Raw genomic sequence first — 20,597 nt, forward strand, 5'->3', positions numbered from 1 at the left:
TTCGCTTCCATATTATTCTGACACCCTTGGTAGTAACCTCCAACAGATTTATTTTTTCTCTGATAGTGTAAAGAGAATATTATTATCAAATCTGTCTTCTCTTCCAGGCTTACACTGAGACTCACCTACATAAGACTGAGACTTACTAAAATAATATTTTCAATTTTCTCCATATTTTCAGTTCTCTCCATATACTGTATTAGTGTGACACTTCGCATCGACGCGCATATAGTTGGTGAAATATCTATCACAGCAGTGATACGTCTGATCTACGCATTATCTTGCCTCAAAAACTGTTTGATTAAATACGTACTTCAATGCCGGGCTTCATAGTAGAACAATTCTCAATTTCTCCACTTCGCTAATGGCAAGGCTTGCAGTTAATTGTAAGCGACATTCTTAGAACATGCTCGAATACTTTGGTATTGCTTGTAAAGTTAGTTTTCTTAAAAGGGAAGCTGCATTCCATATGAACTAGTTTCTGTATTCCATATCGGGGAGGAGTTCTCTTCAAACAAGGTCATTATGTTCATCTCAAGCAACGCTCGCTCACACTATGAGTCTCTACATTCTGAGAAAGAAAGGTATATTTTAAGTATGTTTTTGAAAAGAACAATATAAACAGTAGTTTATATTGTTCCTTTCAAAAATACGATATTTCAATTCTCTTGAGTGTGATCTGTCAATGTATAAATACGGTCTTGTCGTATCCTGAATGAAAAAGCTGAAACTGCCATACTTCGGTGAAGTAATTATAAATAAAAAAATCTCCTGAAAAGGAACTCACATTAAAATTGATAAACTCATCGATCATTTTCCTAATCGTCATTATCTATGTTTACTGTGGTTTGTGCTACAAAAGTAACTGATCGAACTATCTTTGGACACACAAAGAACAGTCCGTTTCTAGAGTGACAGTTACAACAAACATCTAAAATAGGACACCTTCATTTCATATTTATATTTTCATTATCTTCCGCCACTTGTAAACATCTTTTTCACTTTTGTTGTCTGATATGCCTGTTAGTCTTGTTCATACTCCAGAGTGATGGGAGGGGAAATCCTAGTTAGCGAATGAAGGCCAATGAAACTAACCAGCACGGGTGCGATGCTAGTACCGTATGCTACATTGATTGTTTGGAAAGAGTACCCATGTCCTTTGTCTGAAGAAGAAGAAGAAGAAGAAGGAAAGACTGGTACTACTGTAAGATGTCCACAAACAAGAAAGTGTATTTTAAGGGGATAAATTATATTTTTTGGCAAGGACTTCAAACAAGCCTTTCCTGTGTATACTTCGTAGCACAGTAATTGAAACACCAAAGCTGAATCAAGCGTTCAGAGAATACCAATGAATATACAGGAGTCTCCAACTTTCTTCTTTCTATTTGAAACGGACAGTGTCCAGCAATTAATATTTTATATATTATTCTGATATTCTGGTTCCCCACCTTAATTATTGATGTAACGCTATATGTGTCTTTCTATGACACGGGATTCACCATTAATTGTGCATAATATGACAGTTGACGTAGGATAACTTTCTAATATCACATTTATAGAACGGCAAAGTGGAATGGAAGACGGAAGATTATACTTTTACACGAACTAGGTTTGTGATTAATAAATTATTATTTCTGAAATAAGATTTTAAAGGCTATCCAATTATGAGTGAAATTTAGTAGTGAATATATGGGGATAAATCAAACATGATCTAATATTATAGATCATATTTATCTAGTTTTGCCAAACAGGAAAAAGTGATAGCAACCATTCTGTGAAAATAGGAACTTAGTTCAAGAATTAACTCCAGTTACTTATTTGGAATGGGTTTAGTTTGAAGAGTTGATTGAATTTTCACGTTTATGATGATTATCATAACTATCGTACATGTTAACTAATTACAGAAACATCAAGAATAAATGAAAGCAATTCTTAGTATTAGTAAAGAGAAATGAACAAAAATTATTGGCATTACTGAGACCCCATTTACAGAAGAGGATATGTTGCAGAGATAGAATTTAATGAATACAGCGCATTCAGAAAAATAGGCGAAATAAAAAGGGAATAGAATATTGCTGACAGATGAAATATAGCCAACTAGATTAAAGACCGGGATTAACAGTGAAATTAACAGTGAGAGTAAGGCTACTTAGTGCGAAGTAAAAGTTTGCAAGACATAGTTGGGTGCTGCTATAGACCAGAGTCAACTGAAGAGAACTCGAAGTTGCACGGGCAAATTAAACTTATGGATACAAGAATTATTCTCATTATGGGTGTCAACTATGGTAATACAGACTGTAGGGAAGAGGAAAGAATGACAGATGGAAGGGAATTAATTAAGTAGTACGTTATGGACTGGACTCGTGCTTTAAGAATGCTTTATCTGGTAATGATGTCTAAGAGTTTTGCTGTAAATGAGGCAGTTGTTTTTCCTCCAATTGGTGAAACAGATGATTGCGTTTTAACTTGGACAGTAGCAAAGTAAGTAGAAATTGTGTTTAAATGGCGATATATGTCAGTCTATAAGGTAGGCGATTATGATAAACTGCGAAGGCAGTTTGCAGCTAAGCCATATTATTAGAAACTACATGGAATGTAGGGAAGCTAGTAGTGCAGGGGAACAGCTAAAGGTGTTTGAAATAATCTGTAACTGATTACATTTCCAGTGTCAAGAGAATTAATCGCAGGGGAGTGAATGAATGAATAAAAATTAAATACATTTTAGAATGAATAAATTTTAAAACATGAGCTACATAAAGAGAAAAATACATATCCTGCAAAATGTGACGAGAAGTCATATGAAAAGTAAAAAGAACCGGCCAAACGAGTGACAGCTATGAAAAGAAGTCAGCTGATGGGTCTTAGGGATATCCCAGAGAATTTTTCATTTACTTTGTGATGAATAAAAGGAAGAATGATTATAGTATTATAGCAGGCTAGCCTCATTAAATACATTCGATATTAAAGTGTTGTAAACCACTGAAAATACTATGATTCGTCTAGATTTTGCGAAGGCATTTCACAGAATTTCACACATGAGCTTGTTATACACACTCAAATGCAAAATAGGTTTGTGCTTGCGTATTAATGACATTGGGAATGGATGGAAATATCAATTATATGTGGATGGGGGCAAAGTTGGGTCGAGTGATATCTGATACTGAAGCATCGCAGACTGACTTTCAGACTGATTTTATGGGAAAATATTAATGAATATCAGTTTAATGTTGCCGAATGCAGAGGTAAGTATGCATTTTGGACTTAAGATATATATATATATATTGCAACTGAGTGTTATATTAATGGGAATTTTACAAGTGGTTGATGAAGTTAAAGACCCCGAGAGGGTAATGGTAGGCAGCGCGTTAATGTTCAGGTTTACATTGCCAAGAGAGAGGAGGGAGATTCGATTCTCTATAGGAATCATTGGATAACTGCATTATTGAAAATAGCACTAACTTAGGAATAAGGAAGTTCACGCTCCCACTTTACAGTTTGATAAGACAAATCTCAAATACTAATGAGCTCAGATATGCTCACCTGGGTTCCATGGAGAGGAGTAAGCAGTGGAAAATGTCTGGCACCCTAAAATTATATCTAGCATGTGGAACATTGAATATGAAAATAGACTGTAGGAGCATAGCCTTCATGACTTGATAAATAAAAGGTAACGAGAATTGATAGAAACATGCAAAAATAACCCATAGAAAGGGGTTCTTGTAATATGAGATAGCAGAATTTTGCAGCTCATGTCAGGTGTGGAAGAACCTTGAGAACGTCCTTGGTAGATGAATTAGGGTGTGGTCAGGAAAAATGTGAGGCCCAGGTTCCTTTCGTGGCGCGTTATGAGTGAATGGAATAAGCTGCTAATGGACATTGGGAGCGAGACTAGTCTTTGATGAATATTTTCAAAGAGAGGCTTGACAGGTAGAAGGAATTACACTTACAAGGGCTCTCTCTCTCTCTCTCTGAGTCTCTGACTTTTTACAGATTTCTACTCGCATAAAATAATAATAATAATAATAATAATAATAAGGATACATATATGCATGTTAGGAATATATGAATAAAATTCTTAACACATGGAAGTAAGCGATCTGCTCTTCAACTGACAGGCGGTGGGTTGAAATCCCACTATGCTACAGATACTACGTAAATCCTTAAATGGCAGATGAATTTTTGTCGACAGATGTCAGACCGTTACCCTGTTTACTTAAGACCTGAAATGGCGTTTTAGTTCTGAAAATGTACCATGAAAATATAGTTAGTTGTTTATTCTATAGATCAGGGCCACCAGATTATATAACCCTAATCCCACCCACGCACTAATTTACTACAGCTTTCCTAGCCTTTCGTGGATAAGATTAATCTTGAAGTGCAGGTAAATATAATAATTATATTTACATATTAAAAAGCAGGTAAATATAATAACTATATTTATATATTAACTGAACTACATTAAAGGAATAACTAAAATTAAATAACTAAAAAAAATTCAAAACTAAAATATAACTTAAAGCTATACATATTTACTAAACTCGTAACTGCTGATCGATAAACATACGTTTGCAAACTAACAAAATAAAATATATCTTTAAAAGGGCTGCAGATTTTTGAATTATTCCTTCTCTTCGTACTCTTCGAAATGATAGGTTTATATTTCTCTGTCACATTTCTCTTTGTGCCACCATAGAAGTAGTACTTTTAAAGGACAGCAAAACAATTAATTTTTCCGATGACGTTATAACTATTAGCCTCAAAATAAAAAGAAAGAAAGAAAAGAAACGAAACGCCCTTTAAGATAATAGTAGAGACCTTCGTAAACACCGGTGATTACCGAACGTGACGGCAACGATGTTTAATCCAGTTAATGATGACATTCCTTACTTGTCGCTATCGGTAGTTTACTCGATCAGCAATCTCAGGGAGAGAAGGTGAGATGCGAAAATTGCCAAAGTTTACACAAATTACAGAAGATAAGTTGGCAAGAAGATAAAAATAACCATCTACACGAAACACTTCAGACTCACTAATGCGGCGTCCACTAGCCGAGAAAGCAGAAAAAGTAAGTGTGATGATTCGACAGATTTTTTTTTCCATAGCAGTCTTACATATTCTTGATTGCAGAATTCATAGCACGTTAGTTCCTTATGTAGGCAGGGATTTAGATAAAGAGAACTTACTGGTATGTTTTTAAAAAAATAGCTGCAGGCTATAGTAGTCCTTCTTTGAGGAAGCTCTTTCAGAAACTCGAAGTAGTCAGAATGACAGAAGAGAAAGAGAAGCAGTTGGGATAGCAGTTTGGAGTGTGACGGAGTGAATGTTGTGCAGCTTCTGCTCGTGTTATGACAAGCTTAGAGCAAAAAGGAGGTATGAGGGGTGCAAGTTCAGCATCAGTAAATGACCTAGTGTAAAACAGAAATAGAACATGAAAAGTTCACTCCAACCGATGAGGATAATATCCTATCATCCCCCCCCCCCTTAAAGCCTATTAACTCCCTTTCCTCTTAAAGGATTTGAATCTAGGTATTACCAAGTAAAACGAAAATATATCATTCTTGCGATTTTACTAAATATCCGCTGATATTTGAACTATGGAATGTTAGTAATAGGAATAGAAGGATTGGTATGTCCTTCTATTAGCAGAGAAATCTCAAGAGAGGAGTCTGTCCACCATGATATTTGGTGAACGACCAAAGAGGAAATTAGTCCACCAGCTGCAAAGGCTGGAAAAGTAGACCATAGTTAGTTTGTTAAGCAGTCCTTTATTCCAAACCCGAACGATATACTCTGGAAATGTCAAGAGCAACTACACTTGTTTCCTCAAACTTTTCTATTGTATTTATCGGGAGGCTGGTCGCAGATTGGATTTAGAGTAAAGAAATGACTTGCTTCCCGATAAATACAATAGAAAAGTTTGAGGAAACAAGTGTAGTTGCTCTTGACATTTCCAGAGTATATCGTTCGGGTTTGAAATAAAGGACTGCTTTCTGTGATTAAATGACGGGAATCCAGATGGTGAATAATTGATACTATTAATGCCTTCCTCCATTATTATTATTTTAGAAAACATTGAGGAGGTGAGGACAATGAATTGATAATGAAATAGAGAGAGAGAGAGAAGTTTCGCAGTGAATTTGAAGGAACAGCTCTCATGTGTAATTTCTTATTTGGGCCTTTTGAAGTCATATTTGGATTGTGAACTTTTTTGTTGTTGTTGCAAATTATTTTAGGCTGAGAAAGATTTTTTCAAGCCACTTGTGATAAGTAAAATCTTTTTTATCTTTCATATGACTGCCTTGATGTACTTGTGACAAAACGGAGTGTAACAGAACAGACCATAGAAACAAATTCTGCATATTATTTGGATAGTTGTTGGATTTGAAAGTAATAAAACATAAAGGCTCTCATCTAACGAAAACAATTATCTCTAACTTGATAAGAGCAAATATTTGTAGCAGGAAAGCAAACATAGCAGTCTAACCATGAAAAAAGAACGATCATCTCATTTGGCAAATTATGAATGCCAAAAGACATGAGATGGAGAAATTACCAATCCCGGAGAGGAAACTTGTGGGAAGTTTTGGTATGAGTTACCTAGATAACAATCGCCACCTGGTAACTCAATTTAATTGAAGAAGTGGCTAGAATGACAATTTATTTGGCATTCTCTTGGATAAATGAATGATATTTATTATATTGTAGCTTATATAAATACATCAACAGCTATTTTATCTTATATTGTCTTGATTAGTGGAGATGGAAAAGAAAGCCAGTTGTTCTGGGCATTAATGTCAAGAAAAAAATTCCTTTGTTTAAATATCTGGACTACGGATAATAAAATTTTAGAGATAAAATAGGAAGATCAAATGAATATGACTACTGACATACAAAGCAAGTAGATAGAAGAACTGAAGAAGTCCGAAATTTTGCAAAGTTTGAAATAAAGAGTCACTGACCATCACTTACATATTGTATGCGACCAGAAAATAAACTGCTAAGCAACTTGCAAAAGAAAGAAGTTAGAACGAATCGACAGCGTCTACCTTTTCGATAGGCATCATAACAAATCCTGTCATGTGCCTGGGAGATATCTGAGGAATTGTGATATGGAAGCATTGAAGGTGACTAGGTCGTCTTCATCATCCCACTGAAGAATATTATGGAGATCGGAGTTTAGGGCATTGATTGTAGATGATCTTGAAGCTTAAGTTCATTGAGCGCTACAGGATTTGTCATATGAACAGGAAGAATGGGGAGTGCTGTCATCATCAAAACTGTGGACAGAGTTTGATGTGAAATATATAGGAAGAAGTTGTGATGAAATAACATCTGCAGAAAATCTAAGGAGAGAACACTTTCCATCATTAGACGCAGTGAACATCCCGAGAGAAAAAAACTGAAAACCCATTATAAGGGGTGGAAAGGAAAGCAGTCCATAAATTAGCATTTATGAGAAGCTCTCTATGTGAGACACCCTTTTAAATGCCTTGGAAATGTCGACAGCACAGGTTTCTCTAAATCTTTCCATGGCACTTATCCATAAATGAATGTAGGCAAGGATTTCTGCTGGAATCCATATTGATGGTTGCTGAATAGTTCTCCAGGTATTGAAAACGTTGGCTGATGATGATGACGACCTTCTCTCACCTTGAGACAACATCGAGATGAGAGCAATAGTTCGATAATTTGATTTTAGACATTTGTATCTTTTTTTTTTTTTGTAATTGCTGTATATCGGTTTGTTTTCATGCTTTAGGGTATATGCCAGCTGAACATAATGTTATTCTTTGTTTATTTTAGAATATTGATTAGTTTGGCTACTTTCAGTATTTGAACATGCCTTTTATTATTTGTTTTATGATTAGTGCAGTTCTACGATGCTACGCACGGACTTGAAAATATATATCAGATTTAAACATGGAACCTCAGTTGATTCTGATGGAACTATTTGTCGATTTGCAATTGAAATCATTTTTGATAACGGATTCATTACGATATGAAGATACTAAAGCTGCTGTTATTATTGCTTCACTTTGAAATTATTTTTTCTGAAATGTGACTGTGGAGATGTAGCAGAAATTGCATATTCACAAATTAAAAACAGCATTTTTTTCTTATTTTGAAAATAAGAAATTTAAAAGACATTCTTTCCATGTAAGTGTATGACAAAAATGTCGACTTTTGCAGGCATTATCGCCAGTAAACAGTTTTATTCCTTACATAAAAAGTTTATGTTTCATGATCGTAAACACTGCAACGTAATAAATGAAATTTCTTTATTTGATGTAACGGAGTGATAACAACTTTATGAAAGATTCTTTAAAACACATTAAAATGAAACAGTCTTCTTTGAATTCCATTTTGGAAATAACTTTGGAAGTAACTTAAATGGATGTTAAGTGAATATAACTTCGCTTATATGAATGATAAGGAAATAGATATCGCTGCATTTAGGTACACCTAAGTATACCTAATACCTAGTACAGTATTTTAGTTAGTACCTAATTAATTATTTATATAACTACGCTATTCGACAAGTTATTAAGTATATTACAGTGTGTCTAACATTAAGCTACATTAGTTGTCATTTGGGATTATAGAGGAAGTGTTCTCATATTTAAAACGAAAAAAAAAACTGAAATGGAAATAAATTCACAACTTTCTCGTTCCTTCTTACGTAATGTGTTCCCATATTAGGTCACTTAACATCCATTTAAGTTACTTCCTTGTTTTTCGTGATAATTCACTCTACATTCTGTTGTCCGCTACTATTAATCTATGAGCTATAACTACCTTATTTTCATTTATTCCATGTCAGCTATACGTAAATTGTTATCATTTGCTGTTTCCATTTTCTGAAGCTTACATACTTCGTTAACTGAAACGAGGAATTCTGATTAAAATAAATGTAATTAAATTCATTACTGTTCTCAATCTAAACAGTGTCTTCATAGTAGTAGAAAACCTAACTATATTAAGAATATTTTTTTATATTATGGAGATTTTTTTGTTTTTGAAAGAAATATCAAATGTCTAAAGGAGATTTTGACTATATCTGAAATAGTTAGAAACATTTGATATAATGTGTTATCTTATTACAGCCAGTTTTTACGTTGTTAATACTTTTCTGTTGTAGCAAGACTATCTGCGCAATGTAATAGGATAAAAAGAATCAATTAAGGACTTAATCTCTAATTAGAATAATGATTGAAAAGAATTATGACAGCTCTCATAAATTCCCGCGATTTGCGTGACATCAAAAATTCACAGAAACGAATACAAAATGTAATGAGCCGAGTATATTCATCAATTTATAAAGAAGAGATAATTCGTAAAGGAATTCGATAAAGAAGAGATTTCAATATTCCATTCATCCCAGAATTTGAGAGAGAGAGAGAGAGAGAGAGAGAGAGAGAGAGAGAGAGAGAGAGAGAGAGAGAGAGAGAGAGAGAGAGAGATTCTCTGTCTTTATTATAGTACTAAGGACTAGGGCTAATGAAGACAGGTAAAATACATAAAGAAGCCATGTACAAAGCTTGTGCACTTATAAGTACAGCCATTGTTGCTTTATCATGTATTCACCACCTCTTTCTGTTTATCTCATCATTGAGGACGAAGTCGTTTATTAAAATAAGAGCTTGCTGAGAACTCTAATAATCAGAATCAGAAGAATAGCATGAACCTCTGGGTTTAAGATACTGATTGCGAAACTCGGAATGGTTCTTATATCATTTATATAAGAACCATTTATATCATGGTTTGGCAGTGAATAAACTATGCCAAATAGACTATTGAACATAGCAACCGCACAGGAGAGCACTCAGTCTAATTTAACAATTACGTCATATATTATCTTAAGCTTTAGAATAGTTTTTTTTATAGTTTTTACTGATATTGTAAGGTTCTAAATTTAAAAACTGAAATGAAACATAAGTAATTCGTAGTAGTAGCCGTTGTAGAATTAGGTTATTTTGTTACTTACCTGTCACTTTATCTCTGATAAGTTTACAAGACTCAACATCCCCTATGCTGGAGAATAGGCTACGAATTTCCTCTTGGGTCATTGTCTGCGGCAGGTAGTTAACGATAAGATTGGTCTTACTGTCCTCTGGGTTCGTGCCTGTTTGAACCGCATTGTGGAGGGTGCCGTTTTGTTGAGGCTGCACACTCGACGGCCCGTCCATGCCATTCATCGAGGAACCTAGAAAATATTTAATAATGCTTTAACACAGAGCGACTGTTAAATGCCTAATTACTACATGATATTGAAATACTTAAACATTTTTTCACTTTCTCTTTGACTCAATAAATGCGTGTATCTGAGGAAGAGATAATTAGTTTATAATGTATTAGTAAACGATAGCAGAATTTCTTTTCGTTTTGTGCATTCATTTTTCCATTTGACGTAGTCTTTTGATAATATACGTTATACTGATTTTCTTGGGGGGGGAGTTTGCATGCAGGAGATTGATTATGTTATGTTAAGTAGAGTGCGTGTTCTTTTGGTCGGTTTGCCTGGTTTTTTTTGAAAATAAGATTTCCCGTGAGAAAAACTCTGCTAACTTTATGGATACTCCTCGCCAGATGAAAAAGGCATTATAAAAGATCTCCGCAAGATTTCAAAAGATTTCAAACCAATGTCTTTCCAAACAAACCGCATTATTTTGTCCTCTGAGTTATATACATCCGAGATAAGTTCGGATTTCGATAAATTGAAAACGTTTTTAAAAGCTTGTTTAGTTTATCAGTGCGAATGCTTCTGCTGCCTTGAATTATTATTTTATTAGTTATATATTCTACTGATCGAAAACTGTTGATGATAATCTCTATTATTCTATATACTGCATAGACAACGATTACCTATTACAAGAACTTCTCATTTAGCGAAAGAAATAAATGATCGAGGAAATGTGTCATAAGTCAAAATCTTTGAAACTCTGGAACGTCTGAACCTTCGCTGTTTTGTACTGCTAACTACTCTAAATTCAAAGTTCATTTGGATTTCTTATGTATGAAAAATATTTCCTAAATTTTCAACTGCTTCAATAAAAAAATCTTAAAACGAGAGGGCGTAAAAGGATAAAAATTCCAGTACGCATACTTACAGATCACATACATAAAGTTATGATTTAGCAAATAAAATAATACAGGTCACTATGAGGTGTTGCAATAATATATTTCTTTTAATAATTTTGATTTCTAATAAGTAAAGTCTTTTAAATTGATATTTTCAACAATTATTCTGCTCTTTCCAACTGTTGATGCACGGATCACAGCATAACTCATTGAGAGATCACATCAACAAAGACATCAAAGCAACGGTGATGAGTTTTGCTACTTTTTTTTTTAAAAAATCGTTAGTTATTGTCAAAGTTGTACTTATTATCGGTTAGGTCCTAATTCATTTGATATCGAAAAGAGTTTTAAATAACAATAATAATTTTAAAATAACAGAGCTTCTTATTATCGTATTTACAATTAAAACATTATTATCATATTTATTCTTCAGTGCAAAATGCTGAGTGCAGTAATTTCTGATGAAGATTCATAATAATAATATCAATAATTTGATATTAAAATACTATTTCTTGTTTAAGCGCACAACTAATTTCATCTTCTTAGATTACTTCATCAGGTGCATAACATGAAAAGAGAAATATCAAAATATACATTACAAGAGAACAATAGCTATAAATTAACTTGCATTTGAAGCCATTCTGGATGCCATAGTACTGTTTGACACGTTCATGCTAGCATGATCTTGTTTACGCCAAAGCAGAATAGCTGAAGAGTGAATCAGATAGATTATAACTAAGGTTAGTATTAAGATCGACCGGAGTGAGGACACTTTCTTTTGATTCCACAATTATTCTCTCCAGCTCATCGTAGCATCTGGTGATTAGATTGTGCGCTGGTTTTAGTCCTTCTATACGCGATGTCACTCATATGTTCTTCCATACGCAACTCACCTCCGTCTGACCAGAACAGGACAAATTGCAGTCACACCAATGACGGTAAACTTCAGAATACTTTTGGTTGTCATGTTTCGGTTTAGGTTTCCGAGTATGAATAGAGTTTGAATAGAGGAGTAAAAGAAGTTCGGATTTTAAATTTCTTGAGAATTTTATCTAACCTTGGTGAAACAGAGCTGATATACGGTAGAGATATGAAGCCTTTTGCATCATTACTGTATTAAATACAGTGATCAGGAGGAATTAAATAGCAGCTTACTAATAGTCTGTTACGATAACCATTCTTCAGAAAGATGGTAAGAAGAATCTTTAGTTGTTTGGCGATCTCTTCTTCTTCACTGAGGAAGGAGCGAAGAGGTTTACCAAATGTAGAAATGATGTCACGCTTTTAGGACGGATAATGATGAGATTGTGCATGAGGATATCTGTTGGTATGTGTGTGTGTGTGTGTGTGTGTGTATGTATATATATATATATAGTCTGAGGTTTAGCATAACTCTCTCTCTCTCTCTCTCTCTCTCTCTCTCTCTCTCTCTCTCTCTCTCTCTCTCTCTCTCGCTATCTATCTATCTATCTACCACATCATACTGGCAGGGGATTTCAACTGCACTCTGGATCCTGCAATGGACAGACAGCAATGCCAAGAACATCGACACTCACTAGCTCAGCTTCTCCAGGATGTAATAAATGACTTCGAGCTGACTGACACCTTCAGACACTTGCACCCACATGAGAAAATGTTCTCCTGGAGAGCCAAAGGTGGTCCTACCAGTGTCCTATACCAGGCACGGCTCGACAGATACTACACATCGATGCACACAATACCCTACATCAGGAGAGTCACATACCATCCATCTCATGCATCAGACCATGATTCCATCCTTCTTAACATTTGCTTTCCTGGACACACCAGATACAGAGGAGGAGCATACTGGATATTTAACAACAGCCTACTAAAGGATACAGAATATCTCAGAACCTCTAAAATCTATATCGAAACTCTCATCAGAGATATACCTACTTCACAATCAATTTCCGAGTGGTGGTCACTTTTTAAATCCAAAGTTAAGGTATTCACCCAAAAATATAGTCACCGAAGAAATTTGAATAAGCATTCAGCCCTTAAAAATTTACAACAACAACAGCAACTGCATCATCCAGAATCTGAGGAATACCAGTCCTTAGAAGCCACCATACGCTCACACCTAGAGCACTCTGCAAGAGGAGCACTAATAAGAGCACGACGCAAGCATATTAACTTCGCAGATGCCCCTACAAAGTATTTCTTTTCACTAGAAAAACGCCAACAAGAGTGCACCACTATATCTGCTATTAAAACAGATAATGGAAACATCATAAAAAATCATGACGAAATCCTCTTATATACCTTGCAGTACTACAAAAATTTGTACCAAGCCAACCCAACATCTATGGAGGCCACGAATATAATTCTCTCCGATGTGAAAAGACTCTCACCAACAACAAGGAGTAACACAGAACTCCCCATCACGTTACACGATCTGAAAACTGCCTGCACCTCCTTACCTAAAGATAAATCTCCTGGCATAGACGGGCTCACCACTGAATTTTATCAGTCCTTCTGGGAAAAGCTTGGACCTATCCTCTACAGAGTATTTGTCGAAGCGAATACCAATGGCTTTCCACTCAATATGACAACATCAGTTATCAAACTCATTCCAAAGAAAGGAGACACGACGAAACTAGGAAACTGGAGACCCATCTCTATCACAAACACCGACTGCAAAATTATATCCAAAGCCATTGCCAACAAACTTAAACCCGCTCTGAGCGAAATAATAAATAGGCATCAGAGCTATTCCATCCCTGGAAGATCTATCCACGAAAACTTACACCTCATTAGGGATCTCATAAGCATAGCGAACAACAACAGTGAAACAATGGGTCTTGTAACACTAGACCAAGAAAAAGCTTTCGACCGCGTTGAACACCTTTACCTCTTCAACTGCTTGAAAGCATTTGGCTTTGGCTCAGGCATCGTTCACTCTATTAAAATGTTGTATGCCAAGGCACAGTTTTGCATGAAAATAAACAACAGGCTTACCATAACTGCACCATACAGCAGAGGTATTAAACAAGGCTGTCCACTCTCCGGTCCTCTTTACACAATTGCCATCGAACCCTTTTTGTGTAGACTCAGCATGCTGCTCAAAGCATGCCGCCCTAAACTTCCCTACCAAACCATAACCCTGACAGCATATGCTGATGATGTTACAATCATAGCCGGCAAAGAAGAGGACTTTCATAACATACAAATGGCATACCAACAATATCAGGCAGCCTCAGGAGCCAAACTAAACACACATAAAACCATAGGACTGTGGTGTGGCAAATGGAAAAACAGAACCGATTCCCCAATGTCTGGTACCTGGTCCACAGAGGGAAACAAATACCTGAGGATTTACCTAGGAAACACACCCTCTTATGTGGATAAGAACTGGGAAACACTAAACAAGCGTTTCAAGCAAGTTCTAGGAAAGTGGGCAGCAATACGAGCCTCTGCCTCCACAAGAGGGAGAACAATAATCGTTAACCAAATAGCCACCAGTGTCCTTTGGCATACACTAAAGATTCTTACGCCACCAGTGCAATTCATCAAACAAATAAAGTCAACCATATATCGATTCATATGTAATAAAACAAACTGGCTTTCCTACTCCCAGCTATGTACTTCTCTCAAAGATGGAGGACAAAAGTTGGTCTCCATTGACAACAGGATAACAACGTTCCGCGCTCGATTTCTCATAAATGCCCTACAACAGGAAATATCACACAAATGCACCACTGAGTATATTTTCACTTCTGCCACTAGATGTCTCTCTCTCTCTCCACCACCTTAAGAATGACAACAGCTCAAGTGCCTGTAAATTTAACAAACTTCTACAAAGATGCCCTTCGACGATGGAAGAAGCTAAACCTCCAGCACACAGTGAAGACAGCATCCCTACCTGAAATCCTCATGGAACTCATCTTTCACAACACGATGGTAAGAAGCCCGATCACTCAGAAAGAATTTTTCTTTCCTCCATAGAGCTGGCGAAACGTGAGGATCTTGAGTGACATTCTTTCTCCAAGCCTCACCTGGCGCTTTCCGAATTCGCTCGAAAACCTGGAATATGGGAATGAATCTGAGCAGATAGACACCGTAAAGGCCGCTTTTCAAGCCGCTATGCCTGAAAGCATAACAGAAGTGGGGCTTAGCCCTCCAAACTCAGAAGTTTTGGCGCCTATCTTTCTGATAAAAACCAATAACTCATGGGAGAAACTTACACCCAGCAACACCAACAAGATCTACAGCACACTAACACAACAGTCGAACCAAAGCACTTTGTTGAAAAATCCTGCATCATCTGATCAAACACTATTTCAATGGGATCTACCATATCGCACAAGAGCCATCAAACCTGACGCAGATATTCAGTGGAGAATGTGGCATAATATATTACCTACTCCTACTATATTACGAAAATTTAACTCAAATGTCTCAGATAACTGCCTCTTCTGCTACCAATTAGGAACGGTCCGGCATATCTACTTGGAATGCCCAGTCAACACTAAATTAATCAGTTTGACTCGGGAAACGGCAGCTCTTACCTGTGGTAATCTTCATACAGAAGAGGAATATTTCAATCTCGTCCATGTGGAGTCAAATAACCATTCATTCTGCAATTACCTTTTCATCACCGCAAAAGCGGTAATATACACTTCTACCTCAGACATACAAGACCAGACAGCACAGCAACTTCACACAGAGAGGCAACTGACCAACTCACTGCAGCCTTCCAACAAAAGGTGAGAAGTCGGATCCTACACGAGAATCACCACCATAGGCAAAACAACACCTTAGATCTTTTCCACCAAGAATGGAATCCACGGAATCAACTCCTGGCTGAGCAGGGCGACTGCATTATAATCCACTTTCCAGCATAGAAGTGACACCTTCCCCTCCCAAAGAAAGGGGGGGAAAAGAAGGATTGTTGTGCTTAACAGTGCGAAAATTAATCAGCTGGCACTCTCATGTTAATAGATAATATTGTGCAATAGTAACTTCTATGTTCTTCCACATTTATGTTCTTATACAGTATCATGTTAAAATAACTCTTAATGGCTTTAATTTATTTTAAAAAAAATGTAATTAGCCTTATAAGTGACTTCGATGTAACATATCTCAACAAGAGTATGAGCATGTAACCTCTCTGTCTGACTGCAGAGAACCAAAAACCGGTTAATCCTGTATATAAGATTGTTATGTTCACAATAAAAAAAATATATATATATCTATTTTATGCTGAATTTTTATCGATCTAACCAGTATTTGTTTGGTTATTAGCCATGTCTCTGATCTGTATACCATCATCCGGATGACAGATCGGTTAAACGCTTTGGCGCTATTATCAGGTTTTATTTTACCAATACAAGACACGATTTTTTTTCAATTTGTTAAAAGGTATCCAATTTAGCTGATATTGTATTGTACTATAGTATTGTCTTCACAATACTAGATTAAAATGCTGTAGTTAAATGAATTTTTTTCCTTTTTATAATACTGGTTTTGGATGTGATGTAATATTATGCATCATCGAATTACTAACCTTTATCGAGCTTCTAGATATTTAGAAATATTGAACATCTTGCAATAACGATATAATAATATCATTTGCAGTATAGTTCTTCCGTAATAATAGTTTAGAGATGTTTATCTTCATAATACATTTTAGATTTAACCTCGAAATTGGAAATAGAACCATGAACAAATACTCTGCTTGGAAAGAAGTCCACAGACACCATAGTGTGAGGAACAAAACAGCCATGATGCTCACCTTAATAAGATGTAGGATCTCCTTACACTGAGATGACTGCAGTATCATACGAGGCATATTTTCCACAAGCGTACTTTAGCGATCAATGGAAATTTTGAACCATTCTTCCTGTAAGCATGTAATGAGATCCAGAACTGTTGTGGGGGAGGACGTCCCTTGACCTCACCCGGCAATCCAATTCATCCAACATGTGCCAAGAGGATTGAGATCAGAGCTCTATGGAGGCCAGTCAAGTGTCGTGACGTTCATATCCACAAAACATTCAGTTACAGCAACATCCTGATGACAGAGTGCATTATTTGGCTGAAAAATACAATGGTTAGTTCTGTAGAAACGCCACAAAGTAGGAAGAATTGTCCAGGATGTTCAGATATCTTTGGAAGTTCAATGTTCGTAGCACCACAAACAGGGTCCGAGGCCAAACCAGGAAAACAGGACCATACTATTACACCACCACTATCACCTCTGAATTTCTTGGTTGGGGTTACGCACTCTGGTAAGAGACGTTCACTGGGCATCTGCCACACCCAAAACCCCGTCCATCTTCTTGACAGAGGGTAGCATGACTCATCGCTCCACAACACAGCTTTCTAACTTCCACATCCCACTGTACATGTCTTTACACCACTGAAGACGATGGTGCATATTGGTTCGAGTAATGTCGGGCTTGCATATTGCGGTCCTACCATGAAAACCCATGTTGTGGATCTTGGTTCTGAATATTTTTGTGCGGATTCGTATTCCAGTCAATGCCTAGAACTCCGCATTCGGCGTGTCAACCGACAAATTGCAGTTTTATATATTATTCTTCGTTAACACACTACGGTCACGTTTCGTGAGTGTGGTGGGTTCGTTCACTGATGGTTGCTCTTTCATTTGAATCCCTGCGTTTCTATCTCTATATGGTATCATTGATTGTTGACCTGGGATGGTCACAGATAGACTTGCAACATGGCATCCTATCACAACGCCTCTTTCAAACTCCATCAGTTCCCTTCTCGCAGCCATTTCACCCGGACAGAGTTGCACTGACTTGGGAGCATCATATTTCTCCAATGTATACTGATTACAAACAGATGACTCGTTACATGGCAAGATGCACATTGGCCATGAGGGTTTACGTTGACATCTTTCCAAGCAGTGTATATTGCAATTGCTTAGGAATATTACATTAGCACAATAGCATCCAGAAGTAAGCTAATAACAATAATGATAATAATTTCACAACAGCGTTTAAGTATTATCACGCAAAATATTTATATATGCACTGTGTTGAGTAATTAAAGCTTTATATTGCTTTCTAAACACACACACACACACACACACACACACACACACACACACACACACCCTTGGAATACGATGATGGATTACTGATTTAGAAAGGTGCGTAGTTACGTACCCCTACAAAAATCTCTGTAGTATGTGCCCGAAGGCCCTTTTTAGATACTGTCGTTTGCAAGGTCTCTGTTTTCAAATGGTCTTAAGATATTTTAAATACAGAAACTCTTGGTAGCTTTCTATGACTTGCATTTATGTGTAATAATTGCCGAGGTCTTGTTATGTGATATGTGGTTTTGACTGATTTGTAGTTAACACAGCTTAACCATATAATAGCAGAGAAGTGACTTTTAGCATGTATACCCTTATTACAATCCAAATAAAATTGATCAGAAGTTTTTGCTTAGCTTCATCTTACACAGGCATACCCTGGTCATACGACATCAGGTTCGTAATCACCGTCGTATAGCGAATTTCGTGGTATATATAATAACTTTTTTTTCTCACTTTTAGATGCATGTAGTGGTTTAATAATACAGTATTTTAAGCAGTCATATATTTGACTAAATGGTGAAAAGCGTTTAATTACGGCAGATATGCAAACGAAAATTTTGGCATAAAATATATAATGAAAAAGTTATTCTGAATAGCTTGGTTTAAGGAAACACGCCAACCAATGTGGTCATCAATCTGCAGCATAAAAAGTTTTCCGGTTTTCAATTTGCAGTAAAGTTCACAAATACTGCGCATCGGTCGATTCACGGTAGTGTCATATGAGCGAATGCAGCGTCGTATAAATGGGAATTGGTCACAATTGAAAAGCAAAGTACGAGCGGATCGTCGTAAAGTGAGATATTACTTGTATTATAGTGATATTAATCCACTTATTTAGTTTATAACAACGTAAGCATTGATACATACTGGTTATACCGTTTATTAATGTTTTCACATGGCCTATATATATCAGTAATTTTATGTATGCAGGAACTGTTTTTAGTCTGTACATCTGGCTTGCTATCTTTCGAAGTTTGTTTTATAGGTCATTAATGTGACTATTCCAATTGCTATCTGCATCAAAGTAAATTCCAAGGTATCGTATTATTTCGATGTGAATGATGGTGGTTTTATTAATAAATGTGTTTTGTTATGAAGAAAGGCTCATGTCGGATTATTATGTATTTATTATCAGCTAGATGGCTCAGTGGATTTCTGAATATCATTGATTTTGTATTATAAGAGTTTAGTGGATGGAGTTTATGGTCAGCCAGCTGTTACAAGATTGATGTCATATTACATATTTGCGTGGGCAGCGTTTACGTTGCTATGAATGTATACCATAGCTGCGTCATCTGCTTACTGGAGATGAGAAGTAACTGAATAATATGCATATAAATATTAAAGTAAATAGCAGAGAGAGAGAGAGAGAGAGTTGCTCCTTTAGGACTCTACAGGTTAGTCGTAACGCTCTATTGGGGACGGGGGTTCATTCGATGAGTGCAATTTTTTTTTCGCTCATTTTGAAAGTAATTTCAAAATCATGTGTACAGAGGATAACCTAATTAGAATTTTTCTGTATAAGTATATAAAATTCTTTAGAAATATCGATAAAAACAACAATGAAAATTCTCTTTTCATCTAAAGCTGCGATAATTATGCCTAATTAAGTAATTAATGAGTTGAAATCCTCGAGAGCGATATTTTTCCTTTACTTTTCTGGAAACGTTACTGTGTTAAAATGGTATGAAAGTTTTGTGTAGGCAGCGAGGCGTTTAATAGCGAGTAGTTCCTCATTTGTTCTTGTTAGGAACCAGAGCGTTCTGAGTTGCTTTGAGTGAATGGTTACCCTTTCTGAGTGGAAGTATCTTTTTCTGAAGTTCTAGGATGGAGTCTACAAAGTGCTGGTGAAAATAATTTGCTAGTTGTTGGGAAGGTTTCGCCTCTTTCATAAAGCTGTGTTTTAGGTTTTCAAAGGCAGTGGCTTTAGGTGGACAATCTCCAGCATATTGTTAATGGGATTCCAGGTATGTCTTTCACCAGTTTGTGCAGTGACAAATTTCTATAGTAGTTTCCTTTTTGCATTTCTTGTCTGCCACGTAAGCTAGTACTTTTTTATGATCTTTTTTTTATTCAACTTCCAAAGCTGCATTATTTAGGTATTGCTTTAGTTTAGTTTTTTCTTCCTTTCTACACATAAACTTATATTTTGTAGTATCCAAGGATATTGGCTAGTTTATGTGCCCATATTTTCTATGCAGCTTTCTTAGGTATTTCTTCCAACTTCAGGTTAATATTTGAGTATGAAATATCTACGGAATGTGATGCTGTAATTTCTTTCCAATTAGTCTATACTTTTCTCTTGTTGCTTTTCAGAATCAGAGTATTGCAAGGATTCTGTAATTGGTATGCAGCTGAAAAGTAGTGAAGTAATGACCTGCTATTTGACATTTTATGACTGATGTGTAGCTATTGGATAGTGTTTGTG

At 36.1% G+C, this 20,597-nt stretch overlaps 1 protein-coding gene across 2 annotated transcripts in view; it reads right to left on the bottom strand.

Annotated features, from left to right (window-relative positions):
- The window catches only part of LOC150108533 (ELAV-like protein 2), a 192,983-nt gene that overhangs the window by 96,101 nt on the left and 76,285 nt on the right, over nucleotides 1-20,597 (bottom strand). For both annotated transcript variants that reach the window (XM_090415961.1, XM_090415959.1), the window contains exon 2: nucleotides 9,986-10,204. In XM_090415961.1, the coding sequence (XP_090272087.1) occupies nucleotides 9,986-10,196 (211 nt within the window). In that variant the 5' untranslated portion in view covers nucleotides 10,197-10,204. The remainder of the gene's footprint in view (nucleotides 1-9,985; nucleotides 10,205-20,597) is intronic.

This window comes from Typopeltis vanoorti, chromosome 3 (assembly GCF_054136105.1).
Source record: "Typopeltis vanoorti isolate ZY-2024b chromosome 3, IOZ_Tvanoo_1.0, whole genome shotgun sequence".
In the NCBI taxonomy this organism is placed as follows: domain Eukaryota; kingdom Metazoa; phylum Arthropoda; class Arachnida; order Uropygi; family Thelyphonidae; genus Typopeltis; species Typopeltis vanoorti.